Genomic DNA, 14,843 nt, shown 5'->3' with positions numbered 1-14,843 from the left:
TCTGCTCACCTTCTACGAGGGCATCGAGGCAGAGGGGGAAGGAGCCAGAACCCTGCCCCGTCATTTCAGGGGGCTCAAGCCCCCCAAGGGCTCCATTCTGCCCGCTGAGCCCCTGCTTAAGGCAAGGGGCTTTAATTCACAACTGCCACAGCTCTACACGAGACCTTGCATCGTTTAGCAAACGGTAACTCCCCTCCAAACCGCACCCAGCTCTGCCCAGGGCCCCTCTTTCACTGCAGGAATTAACACACCCAGGGCACAGCGCCAGCTCTAATACAGAAATTTTCTTTTGTATTATTAATGCGGAATGTTACGCTGGTCCTGCCGGCTGTCTTGCCGAGATCAGTCCTGCGTCCCAGCTCAGAGGGGCTGCCAGCCATCTTCTGCCAGAGGCAGGTAAAGCCAGCCAGTCAGCTTTTGTTTTTTTTTTTCCTCTCTCTCAAAAGAGAAAATTTGCCTCAAAACCTGCCAGAGGGATCGGTGGTGCACACTCCACAGGTTTCGAGCTCGCAGTCCGAGAATCCCTCTGGTTTCTTGTGCCTTCTTTTAAAAAAAGAGGAGATGAAAACGTAAAAGCAAGCAGGGACTGAGCCTGCCCTAGCTTAAAAAAAAGACAGTAGTTTCCATGCATGTTTTAAAAAGGGAAAGGACAGGGGCTGAGAGGAACACGAGCAGAGAGAGAAGGCAGCCAGGCCTACAGGGGAAACCGCTGCACGCTCCGGATTCCCCTTCGAAAAGAAGGCGGTGAAAGAAGGACGCACACACCCGTGCGCACGCCTGCGCGCACTCACCCCCCCCCACACGCAGGGCATCTCGTTACGCATCAGGGAAGGAGAAATTATCTTCCTCTTGGGGTTTGCGGATCCAGCTGCCGTAGCCCATCTCTTCCAGCGTGTTGAAGAAGCACTGCTTGGCTTCTTGGTAGGCCGTGGCTGCCTCCTTAGCGTCCGAGTACACCGAGAGCTTCTGCAGGTCTTTGCGGTTGTTCTTGGCGCATAACTGCTGGAAGAGGGCGAACATTTTCCTCTTGGACACGCGAGACACCTCCAGCTTCGGCCTGAGAAGGGAGACGAAGGCAGCAATGAAGGACACGACACTCAGAAGAGCAAAGAGGAGGAGGGGGCACAGGGAAAAAACCACGACGAGATGCCTGCGAGGTCTCTTGGCTCAGCGGGGCTCTGTTGTAGGGGCCAGGCAATATTTTGTTTTGCTCCAAGAGCGCACGCTTACATCAGTTTGAAATTCCTCTCCGCAACCCTCCCCACACGTAAGGTGCAGAGCATGCTCGCGACTTCAGAGCTGCCCCCCTTTCCCCAAAGAGAAAAGCAGCGTCAGGAAAGGCTCTTCTTACCCATCTACTTTCCCTTTCGTGCCATCCAAGACTTCAACTTCGCTTTCATCAGCAAGACACCAATTCACCGAAGACTCCTTCGTCTTGCCCGTCTGCCTTGCGGAGTCGTACACGCTGACTCGCCCAACCTACGTAAGAGGGATTCTTAGCGCCGGTCCTGCTGCGCGAGCTCTTCGCGCCCGTCCTGCTGCGCAAGCTCGCTGGCGAGGGGAGCCTCTCGCCAGGGGACCGGGCGCATGGCACCCAGCAGCCCGCGCTCGCCTGTGGCAGAGCCTCGCGTTTATTTTCCATCCCTTGGTGCTTTGCGTGTTAAAACCTCAGTTTCCCCGCGCTCGAGGTGCCCCGCTGCTGCTGCTGTTCCTTTCGAGAGGCAGGCGCGCTAGGTCTGATCTTACCCCAGACACGCAAAATCCACGGAGCTTCCGTCCCCTGCAGGGAGGGGTCCAGCTCAGCCCAAACTCCTGAGAAAAGCCAGCGCTAGGTTCTTACTAAGCTGAAGGCTACGGGGACGACCTTGGTCTCCTTTTTCCCCGACCGAGGCATTGCCCGGGAGCCCCAGACACTGGGATGACGCAAAGCGGGCAGGTTTCTGGCCATCGGCCTCCTGACCCTGGCTGGAGAGCTTCTGCCAGGCGACCCCCCCCTGCAGAGCGAGGCCCAAACCCGAGGGCGGAGGTGGAAGGGGGGGCGGAAGGACGGAGAGGTGCCAAGCCCGCAGCGTACCTCAGGATGGTTAATGCGATACGGAGCCCGGAGCTTTTCCTGCAGCGCGTTCCCGTCTCTCGCCACGCGGCAGCAGATCGCACGTGTTAAATGCCCCTGACTGTACAAGTAACCTGTGAAGAGAGACGTGAAGGCGTTAGGAAACGGGAACGGCACGGGTGATGGACGGGCCAAACCCTGAGAGCTCCTCACAAGCTCCAGGAAGCTCGCGGCGGCCACGTGGATCAGCAACAGCTACGCGTAATTTAGATGTGTAAGACGAAGGCTTTGAGACTGCAACATTTCTCCCCGAAGACGCAAACAGCCAACTTTTGTCTCACCCTCCTAGATCACATGTGCCTTCTAAAAATCAAGAACCTTGGAGAAAAACCCACTCCACCCACGGCATAAAATCCACAAACTCCCTTTTCACTTCCAAACAGCGCAGCTCTGCCAAGAACGACGTTTCAGTCTGTTACTCCTACGGCCTCCGCAAACAAGCTTTTCCATCACTTGGGGAAGGGAGGTTACTCGTCGCTGCAGCCCGGTTCTAAGGAGCGGGGCAGCACATCCATCCCAACCCAGAAAGGACGGCAGGTCTCATACCGAGCGTAACAGAGCTGAGATAAACCGGTTCTACGAAGTGCGACAGCAATGCTCCTTGCAAGCCAAGTATATTCCAGCGTAAGATTTTGTCGCTGCAGGACATGGTTCGCAAACGCTCCCCGTGCTGGATCCCATCCCACGTGGGCACGATGTCGCTTGACTCCACAGGAATGGTACCTTCCCCTGCACAGGAGGAGAAGAAAAGCTTTTCTGTAGAGAGTCGGATATTCAATAGATGAAAACCCCATCAGCAACTGCACAAGGAACTATTCTTCTATGCGCAGGTACGGAGCGACCTCTGGAGTCGGTTTGTCTCCAGGTTCGGGGAATGTTTTAGCACCACATGAAAAAGGGAACTCTGTACTGATCACAGACGAGTCCTTTTTCACGTGGCTGAAGCAGAATGAAACGGTGTTCGAAAGGGAGGTCAGAGCCAGATAAGCTTTGCAGCAAACTTCAGCTCTCCTCTTGCTAGAGTCCAGCCGGCAGAGCGGGGAAGGAGAAGGGGCTCCCTCTAATGCCCCCGTCCCTTTCACCCACCCCTTTTGGTTCCTGAACGCTTCAAATCCCACAACAGCACCCCACAGAGAGGGGTAAGGAAACTCCGGAGCTCCAGAAAGGCTCAGAGGAGAGGACCGGAGCCGCCCCAGCGTGCAGAGAGCGAACGCACTCACCGTTCTCTACCTTGGTCCGCAGCTTGCCTTGCTTGGGGTTCTCAAAGAGAGGCTGATGCTGGGCCTGCCCCACCACGCTCACCTGATCGCTGCAGGATTTATCAAAGAGCGCCCCGTCTCCACAAGGTGCTGTGCTAGAAAAGAAACGGCCCTCAGGTTAGCACCGACTCTCAGAAAACAGCCAGGGCCGGGGGCGCGACAGCGCCGCTGACACCGGTCACCCCCTGCACAACCCCGCACCAACCTGATGTAGAGGTGAAAGGTAACGCTGCTCTTTATTTTGAGTCTCCTCCCTCCCGCTGGCTCAAAAATGCTCTCTTCTGCAGAGGAAGGATTAGACGGGTCATACTTCATCAACTCGCTGTAGAGAAACCTGAAAAGAATGAAAAAAAAAAAATCACGTCAAAAGGCTGCTTTGCTCCTCAGACAAGGAGCAGCTCGATCCAACCGCTGCCGCGACAGGCAGGGTCCCAAGCTCTGCCTCCGTCGCGCCGAGCCGCCTGCTCCCGCCGCGTGGGAGAGTGAAGACCGGGAGCCGCGGCTGAGAATACCTGGAAGCCAGTGACTAGCGTTTGATGCTACAGAAAAGGCATGAAATAAAGCAGATTTCCTACCGTGCAGAGGACACGCAATAGAAAATAAACATTCTGCTAGGTGAGCAGAGGGAAGCACTGGCAGGAGAGAGAAAGGAGTCGGGCTGGCTGCTGCTTGCGGGCATCTGATCCAAGCGTGAAGAAGACTTCAAGGTTGTTAACCTAGCACCTTTAGTCAGCACCAAGTTTGCATTGAGAGTAAAGAGCCCCAGGGGCAGCCGAACGCAAGCGATACGATTAGCTCAACCCCACGATCCGTTTACAATGACTGGGTCTTTTATGGCTGCTTCTGTCCGGGGACAGGAAAAAAAAAACCTTGACGTCTCCAACACAGTGTCAAGGACTAAAGAAAAACTGCAGCTTGACAGAGACTCCTCGAGCAGAGCCTGCGCGGGGATTTATTCTGCAAGGAGAGGTGGAGCGCACTGTTCTCACCTCTGACAGGCTCTGCTGTGCCAGAGCAGCCCAGCAGCCGCGACTTGTCAAGATTAAGAGCTGAGACAGACCGTAAGGAAGAACGCAATCCTCTGACTTTACAGCTTGCCGGGGACCTGCCCTCAACACCTTCCCGTGCTGAGGAACGCCTGAGTGGCAGCAGGCAACGGCTTTAAGAACGCAGTTGGCTTTGCTGTTCGTAACTGGAAGGGCAGACATTAACAAGCCTCGTCCAACTTCATCTCACTTTAGTTTTCAAAAAAAACAACAAAAAGTGCCACACAATGTTTATATAGAGAACAATTGTGCAGTTTAGTTGGGAAAACCCTTTCCAACCGAGGAAAAAGGGTTTCTGACTTATCACACAAACACATTCGCTGTGTTTTCCTGAAGCCACCCAGATCCAGAAAGGCCAGAAGGGGACCTGGCCTGCAGATTCCCCAGCACCTTGGCTCAGAGCTGCGCTCAGACCGCAACAGCGCGTTGCGTGCCGGCCACGCAGCCTCTGCAGGATGCTTTCAGTACATCAGATGCGGCCCTTGGGCTCTTGGCAAGTTTCCAGCTCGCTACTAATTTGGGCACCATTCAGGCATGGCCCTTTCTTATCAGAAATAACTTCCCTCTATTTAACACCACAGGGGTAACCAGTAGCGTTAGAGGATCGCAGCCTCTCTCAACGCAGGAACCCTGACAGCTACATCGCTCTAGAATGGGTCGGCACCTCTCCTTCTCCTTCAGGTTTCCCCTCGTCTCACCTCACAAAGCCTCTTCGGGAAATGATTTCTGCGTGACAGTCATTCACTGTCTCCCCCTTCAAGCTCAGCTCTTCTCCTTTCACGCAACGATTACCTGAAATAAATAAAAAGGCGAGTGTCAAAGTCAACACACAGCTTCGCAGAAAGAGGCAGGGTTTCATCTTGCTTTGAGTTTTACTTCTTTGGGCTCCTGAACAGCAGCAGCAGCGCTATTAAATCATTATCCTGATCCAAGCAGTTAGGAAAATAAAGGGACAAAGAGCACACACTGCTTTAGGGACAGCAGAGATGTAAACTGCCACAGGTTTAGGGGCAGCGTCCCTTCCCGAGTGCTTTTCCGCCCACCGCTCTGGGTGGAAGCGTGGCAGCTAATTAGGAAGGGAGCTAAGGTACACGCAGAGAGAAGCTGGGGGATCTGGTGCTGTACGACGCGAGGAATCCATGCTCTGATGCACAGACTAGCGGGCAGCAATGCAAGCCAAGATTAAGAGCAATACAGCTGCAGGCACAGTCGCTTTGTTCTCTCTATAAGCAGATCACTTGTGACACCACGCGAGCCCTGGGAACGTTTCTTGCCCTCTCTGAAGAAGCCTCCGGCAAGAGCCATTCCCTCGTCGTAGCTGACAGGGAATCTAGCGGGGAAGCAAGAGTTCAGCTTACGCTGGAAGAAGCTGTTCCTACCCGTTCCGATGCTGACCACCACTCCCAGGCCCTTGTTTCCTTTCCGCATGACGATGGCAGCCAGGATCTTGCGCCCAAGCAGACTGTGCTGAATGCGAGCAGTGAGGGTGTTGAAGCGCTGGTGGCTCAGCATGGCCATCTGATCGTGTAGGGTGCTGCCGCTCACGGGGAGCTGGAAGGGGGACACAAGAGCAGGATTGCTAAGAGATCGTGAGCAGGTCACGGAACAAAACGGCTCAAGAAGTAGCCAACCTGAAGCGCAGCTACCCCAGCAGAAGGCAGGAACGCAGGAAACGGGAGCTACAGGCAGCGTAATTTTGGGTTGAGCGCACGGACGGTATCATGTCGAGGGGCGGGCGAAATTATTCCTGGGAAAATCCTGTTCAACGCTTGGAGTTCTGCTTTGAGCACATCATTAAGAGATGGCAGCAAGCTGTCTTCCTGGCAGCGAGCGACACGGGCTGCGGAATGGCCTCCCGAGATTGCCAGGGGAAACCCCCGTCGCAAAGGAACAAAACCCATCTTGCCTATTCCCAGAGACTCAGCCAAGGAAATCTGTTCCCGGCTTTGGAGGAATTCCTTCTCTGGCTGCCTGAGGAGACTGCAGAGTCACTCCCATTGCAGACGGGCACTTGCCTCCTCTAGCTCTGCTGCCTGACAAATCCTCCCTGATGGCTTTTCTATTTAGAGCCACAGCTGCTGCGCTCAGCTGTGCAGCCTGGAACGCGGGTTTTAAGAGATCACAAAACTCTAAGTGCGATTTAAAGCAGCACAGGTTTGGGACAGCCATCCTGACACAACCAGAGCTTTGCTCTTATCTGATGCAGGAGTTTTTTGAGCTGACGCACAATTTTTAAGGCAGCAAGAAGGAATTTGGAAGGAGAGAAAAAAAAAGTAGTCACAGAACTAAAAATGAGCGTGTTCCTGCTCCACCACAGGGACACATTTCAGCAGCTTGTGGAAGAATCTGATGATAATTTAGCCCTAAAGCAGACGCCAGCAGGAGGGAAGAGTACGTCTGTGCCCTGAGGAAACGTCTAACCCACTTGAGGAAAACGTCAGCTTATTTGCACCTTCAGAGAACAAAGATCTCGCAGTTGATCTTGAAAGCATTTTTCTGCTGGACTGAACGGCACAGGACAGGCAGGGCTACAAAAGCAGCCGCAGCTTTGGGGGAACAGGATTTACCTCGGTGATGTTCATCCCTTCCATGCGCTCAATCTTCTCCGTTTCCCCGATCAGGACTCTGAGCGCCGCATCGGCTGCCTCCTGCTTGCCCTGCTTTTTATTGTGTGCAGTTACAGCGGGGAACCAACGGCCTCCAACCTTCGCCTGATAGACAAACCTATAAAGAGAGCAGCACACCTCTGAGAAACCAAGAAACCTTTGGATTTCAGTCTGGTTTTTAAATTCTCTCAGCGGAGAGAGGAGCGGAGGTAGCTTATTGTCATCCGGGCATCAAGTCTGGCAGAGGCAGCAGCTCGGCCTGTTGCCGTCTTGAACTGCATCAGGAATTTTGTGTTCTCTGCCCTTTCTCCAGGAAAACAGCAACAGTGCAAAACTTTTTCCTGGACAGAGGCAGCTACTTACTTGGGGTCATGGGGAGGTCCCGACTGGTCAATGAGTTTGAACTCTGCGGCAAACCCATTGGAGCGGGCGTATTCCAGCAGGCCACTGACAGGATTGACGTTAAGGTATTTGATGAGCTCCCCAACACCCTTCGCTTTCGCCACCTTGGATTCGTCTGGAGTGGCGATCCACGGTCCGCAGCTGTGCATGGACTGGTCGCCGTGGGGCTTTGCGACAGGCTAGAGCAGAGTTAGACAGGAGAAGGTTGTTAAATACCGAGCGGCCGGTATTACCGCAGGCCAAGAGCGCTCAGCAAACCTCTGCTAGCGCCAGCACGTGACCTCGTGGGGTGAAATCCAGTGGGATATGAAATAAAGGGGGGGGAAGCCAACCCAAACCGCTTGGGTCTTATAAAGAAGCTCTTTGTACCTGTTCAGGCAAGACATGGGGTACAGACTCTCCAGAAAGAATCTTCACAGCCACTTCTGCTGCCATTTGCTTTGCTCCCTTCTTGCTGTTTCCTACCACAGCAGGGAAAATTTGGTCACCCATTTTCACACAGTAGCTGAACCTGACAGGACATTATAGCATATGAAAAGTGTTAAGCATAGGTGTCTCGATCTGTTTATTATCCCCTTCTCCCAGTTCAAGTTAAATCCTTCTGGGTTATCTCCAATTTAAATCTACCACGACGGCCCTAAATACTCCCGGTAGAGCAGGGTACAGGACTGGAACCTGTTCCTGGTCTGGGAGAAGAAACAGCATCCTTTCTCTGAGAAAGGGCATTGGTTTCGGTCTCTTTCTGGAGGCGCCATGCCCAGACTCCTCGGATAAGAGGAGCGCTCAGCTAAGTCAGTGACGAGTCCAGGAATGCGGGGAGCGTGCTGAAGAGGAAGGAGATTAAAGAAAGCGTTTCTGTCCTCCCCAAAGCTGACAATATGCCATACCTAGGATCATGAGGTGGGCCTTCCTGAGAGAGCAGCTGGAATTCAATCGTGTTCCCCGATTTTTGCCCGTACTCCATTAATACGCTGATAGGGTGCTTCCCAGGAAGCAGGTTGAGATGAGCTGGCGCAGACGACGGCTCCGGCTCTGGATGCAAAGGCTACAGCAAGAAGATGGAGGAAGCCAGTTTCAGACTAAACATTGTTTGACCAGCCTCACAAGTAAAGAAACCAAGACTCACCAATTCCGGTTCAGAGTTGTCGGAGGGAAACGGTTCTTCACATTTAATTCCACCATGTCTTCCATTCTCCGCTTCGCTCATCAGGACCTTCATAGCGTTAGCTGCCGCCTCCTGTTTAGCGAGTTTTTTGCTCCCTGCTTCTGCTGGTGGGAATCGGCGCCCATTAATCACTGCCTGGAACTTAAATCTTTGAAAGAGAAAACCAAAGAGGTAAATCGAGAGGCAAAAGCATGGTTTTCTCAGAGCAAGCAGGCAAGGCTGCTCTTGGAATTCAAGCGAGAAGGAGCAGCTAGCTCCCGGCTGGGAGAGCAAACCCAGGCTGCCATGTGCAGAAGACAAAAATACCAAGGGCGCCCCGACAGCTCTGCGTCGGGGCCTCGTTTCATCGCGTTTCCAGAGCTGTTCACGACAAGAGGAGCTGCTCCAGATTTTGTTCTGAAGGAACAGGACGAATTGCCTTGTTCCACAAGCGCCAGAAACGCGTAATGGCTGCGTGCAGAGAGCGGTTCGGTTACGTCTCCTGCACAGGGAGGAAGAAAGCTTAAAAGCAGCCTGCCGTGTTCCATCTGCACTTGGTCATTTGGGGCCACTCGTCCCTCTGGCATCTTCCCTGGCTATCCAGTGCACTCACACCATCCCAGAGAGGTGCTGCCTCACGTAAACCTCCTGCCTTTGACGTTTCTGTCTCTCTCTCCTCCCCGGGAACTCTAACAAACACAGCTTCTCTTCTGTCCTCCAGCCCTATCCAGAGGAAACCTGCTTCCAACGAGAACAGGTCAAACCAGATCTGGAGAGGCGTTATGGGGCTGAATCCATTCAGATCCCTCCTTACAAAAGGAAAAAAAAAAAAAAAAAGCCTGGGACTCCATCTTTAGAAATTAGGCCAATTTTCCTGTCTAGCGGATCTATTGACATATTCCAGCGTGGCACATATGGTGCTTTTCACCGTCTCGCTGGTGCTCGGGAACAGCCACGACTTAGCAAGGGGAAGCAGGAGTCCAGAGACCAACTCCGCAAACCCTAGCGTCAGGCCACACGCTCTGCTCGCAGCTACACCACAGAAACGTCCAGAGTGGGTTCACCTCGTTTAACCCCAGATATCTGCACCCAAGCACTTTGTTCTGGGCTCCCTTTTTACCACTTCCAGGGTGAGAGCATCTTGAGAGGTAGCTTAGAAATACCGGGTTCTCCCTATATAATGAAACTGAAAGCCAAGCGATTAAATCAGACGGGACCTAGCTGGAGAGACGACTCCCACCTTTGCTGCTCAGAATGAGGTGCAGGGTTGCCAAAACTGGGCTACCTGGGGTTAAATTTTAGCCTTGTTTTGTTTGGGTTTTTTTTTAAGCTGCTGCAAGAAATCAACTAGAAAACTAAGAAATCAAATTTCCTTCTGAAATGAAGTAACCATTAACGAGCAGGCCCCTCAGGATGAAGTTGAGTGGGTGACGTTAGTCGAAGTCAGATAATTTCAAGCAAAAAGACAGCTCAGGAAAGGTAGGAAAGTTTTTTTACCGTGGCTCGTGAGAGGGTCCACTCTGCTCCAGCATGGCAAACTCACAGTGCTGGTACGTGTACTGGGAATATTCGGTAAGGCCACTCACTGGGTTCTTCTCCTGACAAGCCATCAGTTTCTCTACGGGCGTACATGGGAAAGCAGTTTCAAACTGGGCGGCGTAACTGGGGGAAGACGGGGAATTCATGATGGATTCTGACTCATCGGGCTGCTTGTTGATAGTGTTCAGGTTATCCGGGATATCATCCGTGGCCCACCTGCCGTTTTCAGAGTTATCGTAATTACTCAAACTGGAGAATTCGGGCTTAGTGTCCGCAGGCAGGGCTGCTTCCGTGTCGCTGGCGTCGCTCTGATCAGTTTGCCCCAAAGCCTGCTGTCCGTTTTCTAGGCTTTCTTCTTCCGATGTCGTCACTGCTGGTGAAGCTACGGTCATCTCCTGGGGACACGGAGGAACAGAAGGCGGCGGAAAACCGGACTCGGGTGTGGGATCCACCGTCTGCGTTACCGCGCTGGCCTTCAGCCTCATCTGCATCCGCTCGCGTTTTCTGTCCGTCAGGGACCACCGTGGGGGGCTTGTGTTCTGCTTGTGGACATCTCCCAGCTTTTCCAGAGCGCTAAGAAAGGCGTTAACGTCCTTGGCCCTCGAAAAACCAATGTTTTTGGCAAGGTTGAGCGCCGTTGTTTCTGCCACGCTGAACAAGTAGTTGCAGATTTTTTCCTTTGTCTCAGCCATCACGGGATCGCCGTCTGCGGAGGAGCCAACTGCGCTCCTCTTTCCTCCTCTGCTCTCAAAAGCTGGATCTGCGCGACCACCGCTGTGGTCAGCGGGGCTTCTTTCTCTCCCTGCGCTTGGGCTGGCAAGCCTCCACAGCGGCGGCGTCTCTCCACCTTTGTGCAACTTGCCTTCTCGGAAGAGTTTATACAAAACGCGGTTGACCTCTTTCTTTTGAGTTTTAAGTTTACGTGCAAGATCATGAACCGTACAAGTCTTCCCCTCCCCAAGCTGCTGGAAAATTGTCAGAATTTCTTGTTCCCAGCCTTGTCCAGCAAGAGACAGTCTCTGGAAATTCAGCCTGATGGTGTCAGAATCTCCCTCCGAGTCCTCCTGACAATGGTACTGAGGATGACAAGAACGTGACGAAGTTCCTACCCACGGACGCTTGCTGGAGAACCTATGCCATCCCGCTCTGCCGCGGCCGGGTTGCCATCTCTCTGCAGGAGCCGGTGCCGCGGCTCGCACGCCTCCGATGTGCGATTCGTCGTGTGATCCCTGTCCCTGAAGCAAACAGACTTCAGCGTCCCGCTCTGTTAGGAACTGCTGGTGTAAAAAGGTTTCCCGATTAGTTTCTCGCGGGGTATGAGGGCGGTTAAAAAAACCTTGATTAGCGCTGGGGCAGTTACGTCTTGACCAGGTAAAATACGAGCCTCTGCCTCGACCGGCGCCTCTGTTCATAGCGCACCGCTGGGACACGCGTGTGAATCGGGCCGCTTGCGCGCCGGGAGACGGGGAGCTGCGATTCGCTCTGCGCTCTCCCAGGTGCCTCCTAGGAGGAAAAACACAGGAATTCAGAACCTATTTACACAACTACAGGATTCCAGAAACGCGGTTTAAACAGCTTCCCTGCTCCCGAGGCATTTCAAGCATCTTCACCTCGTCAAGCTTTCCTGTTTTCCGCTGAGTCTAAATTATTCATGGAAAAACAAACAGCAAACTCTGTGTCTGCCCAGCACAGAAGCCAGCAGTGAGGAATCGCAGGCGAAGTAAACCATGAGAAACAGCTTTAATAAGAGCGACCCTCTGTTCCCGTTGGACTGAATTTCAAGCCAGCTGCACAGGCGTCTTTTTGTGACGCCTTCTGTCGAAGGCTCACCCTGCGCTTCCAAAACACAAGCGAGTTTCACTCCTCTGCCCCGAGGGAGAGAAGAATCATGGGCCTGGTTTGCAATCAAAAAAACAGGGACACGGGGAGGTGAAGCAGCCCAGGGAGGCGAAGCAGCTCGCACGGTCACACAGGACAGAGCTGCGAGAGGCTTGCAGCAGTTTTAACACTCACAGCCAAAAAAAAGATCTGAAACCCCAAACGTCCTTTGCTTCCTGGACACTATGTGACCGGTAGAGGTAAAGCATCACGCCACAGGAGAAGTAAAGCGATAACAGGCAGAGAAATTGGATAGGTGTGCAGCTGGCGACGGTATGAAAAGTTTTTTGGGACCACAGCCCAAATTTCACTCATATCACAGGCAGTTGTGCCGCCCCCCTTGGGTACGGGACACAATTCTAAGCTTTTAATATGCTTTTTAAAAATAAGTAACCCAGCCCAGGATATATTCTAGTTCTTTGACAGCAGCTGGTTGTGAAACTGAGCGGACAAAAACATGCAACTGATACCTGCCACTAGGTCCTGCCTTCCTCCTGGTGACCTCTAAGTCACCTGTCTTCATAAAGACAGCTTTTCCGACGCAAGTCTTACCTCCAAAAAGCTCCCTATCTTCGTCAAACGAACCTCAAGGCCAACTTAAACTTCACTTTCGTTAAGCAAGTTCATTAAAAGCCTCCAACTGCACCCGGCTGCCACCACTGTGACTTTATTTCACCAGCTCCGATGAACGCGGGCTGGTGCCGGGGGGTTCCCCCCTTCCCAGCTCCGGGGGGGGGGGGGGGGGGGCCACTGCCCCCCTACTCAGTGAATGCGTTTTAAAAAAATGCTCTTACCTCGCTTTCATCCATACGCCAAATTCCCTTCTTTTGTAAGAAAATAAAGGGAAAAAAGCAACCCCGACCTGCAAAACATCCCCCGGGGAGGGAAGGCGGCGCCGGGCGTGCTGCTGGCAACCGGTCACCCCAAGATGGCTGCGAGCTCCGTTTCGGTTTCGGTTCCCAGCGCGGCCCGTCCCGTCCCCCCGCCCCGCCCGGGGAGCTCGCAGGGAGGGGACGCGGCCACCCCACGCCCACGGGCGGCACCGCTCGCTGCGCTGAGGACGAGGGCCTCGCCCGGACGAGGTCCCCGGGGCCCGAGGGCTCCGTGCGGGAAGGCGGGCAGGGCCACCGGGGCCGGGAGAACCGAGCCGGCTCCCCCAGGCAGAGGAGCGGCCCCAGGGAAAACACTTTATTCCACGCGTTCCGCCCGATCACGCCGCGTCCCCGAAGCCCCCGGGGCTGCCCGCGCTGGAGGCCGAACCGCGGCCTGCGCCCAGCGCCGCGCCCCATCCCGCCCGTGTCAGCGGGCCCGGCGGGAGCCGCACGACAGCCGCGGGCCGGGGAGGCGGCTCCGCTCCGCCCAGGAGGCCCATAAGCACCCCCGGCGCCCCTGAAGGCCCGGCGGGGCCCAGGTTTTAGCAGCGAGGCCTAGGCCTAGGCCTGCGCTTGGGCCTAGGCCCGGGCCTGGCCCCGCCGCCGCCCCCCCCCGCGCCCCCTTACCCCCTCCGCTGCCGCCGGTGCCGCCGCGGCCGGCGCAGGGTGATGACGCAAACGCGCGCCCTCCCGCGCCTGCGCAGGGTGCAGGGAGCCGCGCGGCGGCCATTTTCCTTCAGGGCAAAGCGCGGCGGCCATGTTTAGCCAGGGCAACGCGTGGCCCTGCCGCCGCCGCCCCACGCCAAGCGCGGCCCGGTTCAGCCGCCCCGGCTCGCTCCGCTGTGGCAGAGGCCGCACAAACCCTCCTCTTCCCCCGGTTGGGAGGCAGCAGCCGCCGCTGTATTCCGGGGCACCGCCCGCCGCGACGGGATCGGTGGCCCCAGGCGGTGGCGCCCATGGGCGCTACTGCGCATGCGCCCTGCGCGCCGCCCGCCCGCCCGCCCCCGGGGCGTGGGAGCCCCCGGGGAGGGGATGGGGGGGGTCCCGCTCCCCCGTGGGCGCCCGTCCCCCGTGGGCTCCCCGTGCCCTGTGGGGCTCCATCTTCCTCCATGGCCCCCCCGTGGGGCTCCCATTCCGTGGGCCCTCCATCTGTGGTGGGGCTCTGCTGTCTCCTGTGGCCCCCCCCATCCCCTGTGGGTCCCTCATGGCCCCCCCACCCCCCCGGGATTCCCCCCTTCCCTCTGGCCCCCCCCCCCCTTCCCCCGTGGGGCTCCCCCCTTCGCTGTGGGTCCCTCACGGGCCCCCCCATCCTCTGTGGGCCCCCCCCTTCCCCCTGGGGCTCCCCCATCCCCTGTGGGTCCCTCATGGGCCCCCCCATCCCCTGTGGGCCCCCCCCTTCCCCCTGGGGCTCCCCCATCCTCTGTGGGCCCCCCTTTCCCCTGGGGCTCCCCCATCCCCTGTGGGTCCCTCGTGGCCCCCCCCCCCATCCCCTCTGGGCCCCCTCTTTCCCACATGGGGCTCCCCCTTCCTCCACAGGCTCCCCATTTCCCACAGGGCTCCCCTCACCCCCATTTTAATACACATTTTTTAATGCCAGAGCTCTCCCTCCAGGCGAGGCCCGAGGCCCGTCCCCCACGGTCCTTCCCGGGAAGATGGAGACCTTCCCCTCCTCGATCCCAAACCAGACACAGCCTCTGCTTCCGGCGGATCCTCCCTTCCACAGGCAAAACCCCTCCTAATCGTGGAAGTTAGAAAACTACCGGCAGAGAACAGATTGTTCCTGTCTGCTGCTTTGCCGTGTGCGTGTAAATAGTTGTGTGTCATTTACCATCTGGCAGAGGGATCCGAGCACCGAGGCGGCGACGGCGCTGGGTGCCAGCGGAGAGGCGGGAGGTGTACCGGCACCGCGAGCGGTTCCTACGGCTCGGAGGCTGCCGGCGGTTCGGGCCAGCGCCTCTTTGCTGCGGTACAACCGGCGAGCGAT

The 14,843-nt window shown here is 55.8% G+C and overlaps 1 protein-coding gene across 2 annotated transcripts; it reads right to left on the bottom strand.

Annotated features, from left to right (window-relative positions):
* Positions 1–287: 287 nt before the first annotated feature.
* Positions 288–13,566, bottom strand: ADAR (adenosine deaminase RNA specific). 2 transcript variants are annotated; one of them, XM_082333276.1, is made up of 15 exons: positions 13,487–13,566; positions 10,068–11,612; positions 8,553–8,739; positions 8,314–8,471; positions 7,796–7,937; positions 7,388–7,605; positions 6,986–7,142; positions 5,798–5,969; positions 5,117–5,210; positions 3,578–3,706; positions 3,334–3,467; positions 2,660–2,842; positions 2,075–2,187; positions 1,352–1,479; positions 288–1,057 (listed from the first exon to the last, which is right to left on the bottom strand). In XM_082333276.1, the coding sequence occupies exons 2-15, from the start codon at positions 11,519–11,521 to the stop codon at positions 817–819; spliced, it is 3,510 nt and encodes a 1,169-aa protein (XP_082189402.1). In that variant the 5' UTR covers positions 11,522–11,612; positions 13,487–13,566; the 3' UTR covers positions 288–816. The 2 variants fall into 2 exon arrangements, with proteins under 2 accessions (XP_082189402.1, XP_082189401.1); XM_082333275.1 differs by lacking the exon at positions 13,487–13,566 and adding an exon at positions 12,782–13,280.
* Between the last annotated feature and the right edge of the window lie 1,277 nt (positions 13,567–14,843).

The sequence above is a fragment of the Platalea leucorodia genome, assembly GCF_965183815.1.
Source record: "Platalea leucorodia genome assembly, chromosome: 24".
Classification (NCBI taxonomy): domain Eukaryota; kingdom Metazoa; phylum Chordata; class Aves; order Pelecaniformes; family Threskiornithidae; genus Platalea; species Platalea leucorodia.
The sequence above is the reverse complement of the archived record's forward strand: the minus strand, read 5'-3'. Positions and strand labels throughout refer to the sequence as shown.

What these genes read in the sequence shown, in the direction of transcription:
- ADAR (XM_082333275.1), bottom strand. An exon ending in GGACCCTCTCACGAGCCACG is followed by an intron (nt 8,740 to 10,067) that starts GTAAAAAAACTT and finishes TCTCTTTCAAAG; the next exon opens with ATTTAAGTTCCAGGCAGTGA. An exon ending in TCTCAGCTCTGTTACGCTCG is followed by an intron (nt 2,188 to 2,659) that starts GTATGAGACCTG and finishes CTCTCTTCACAG; the next exon opens with GTTACTTGTACAGTCAGGGG.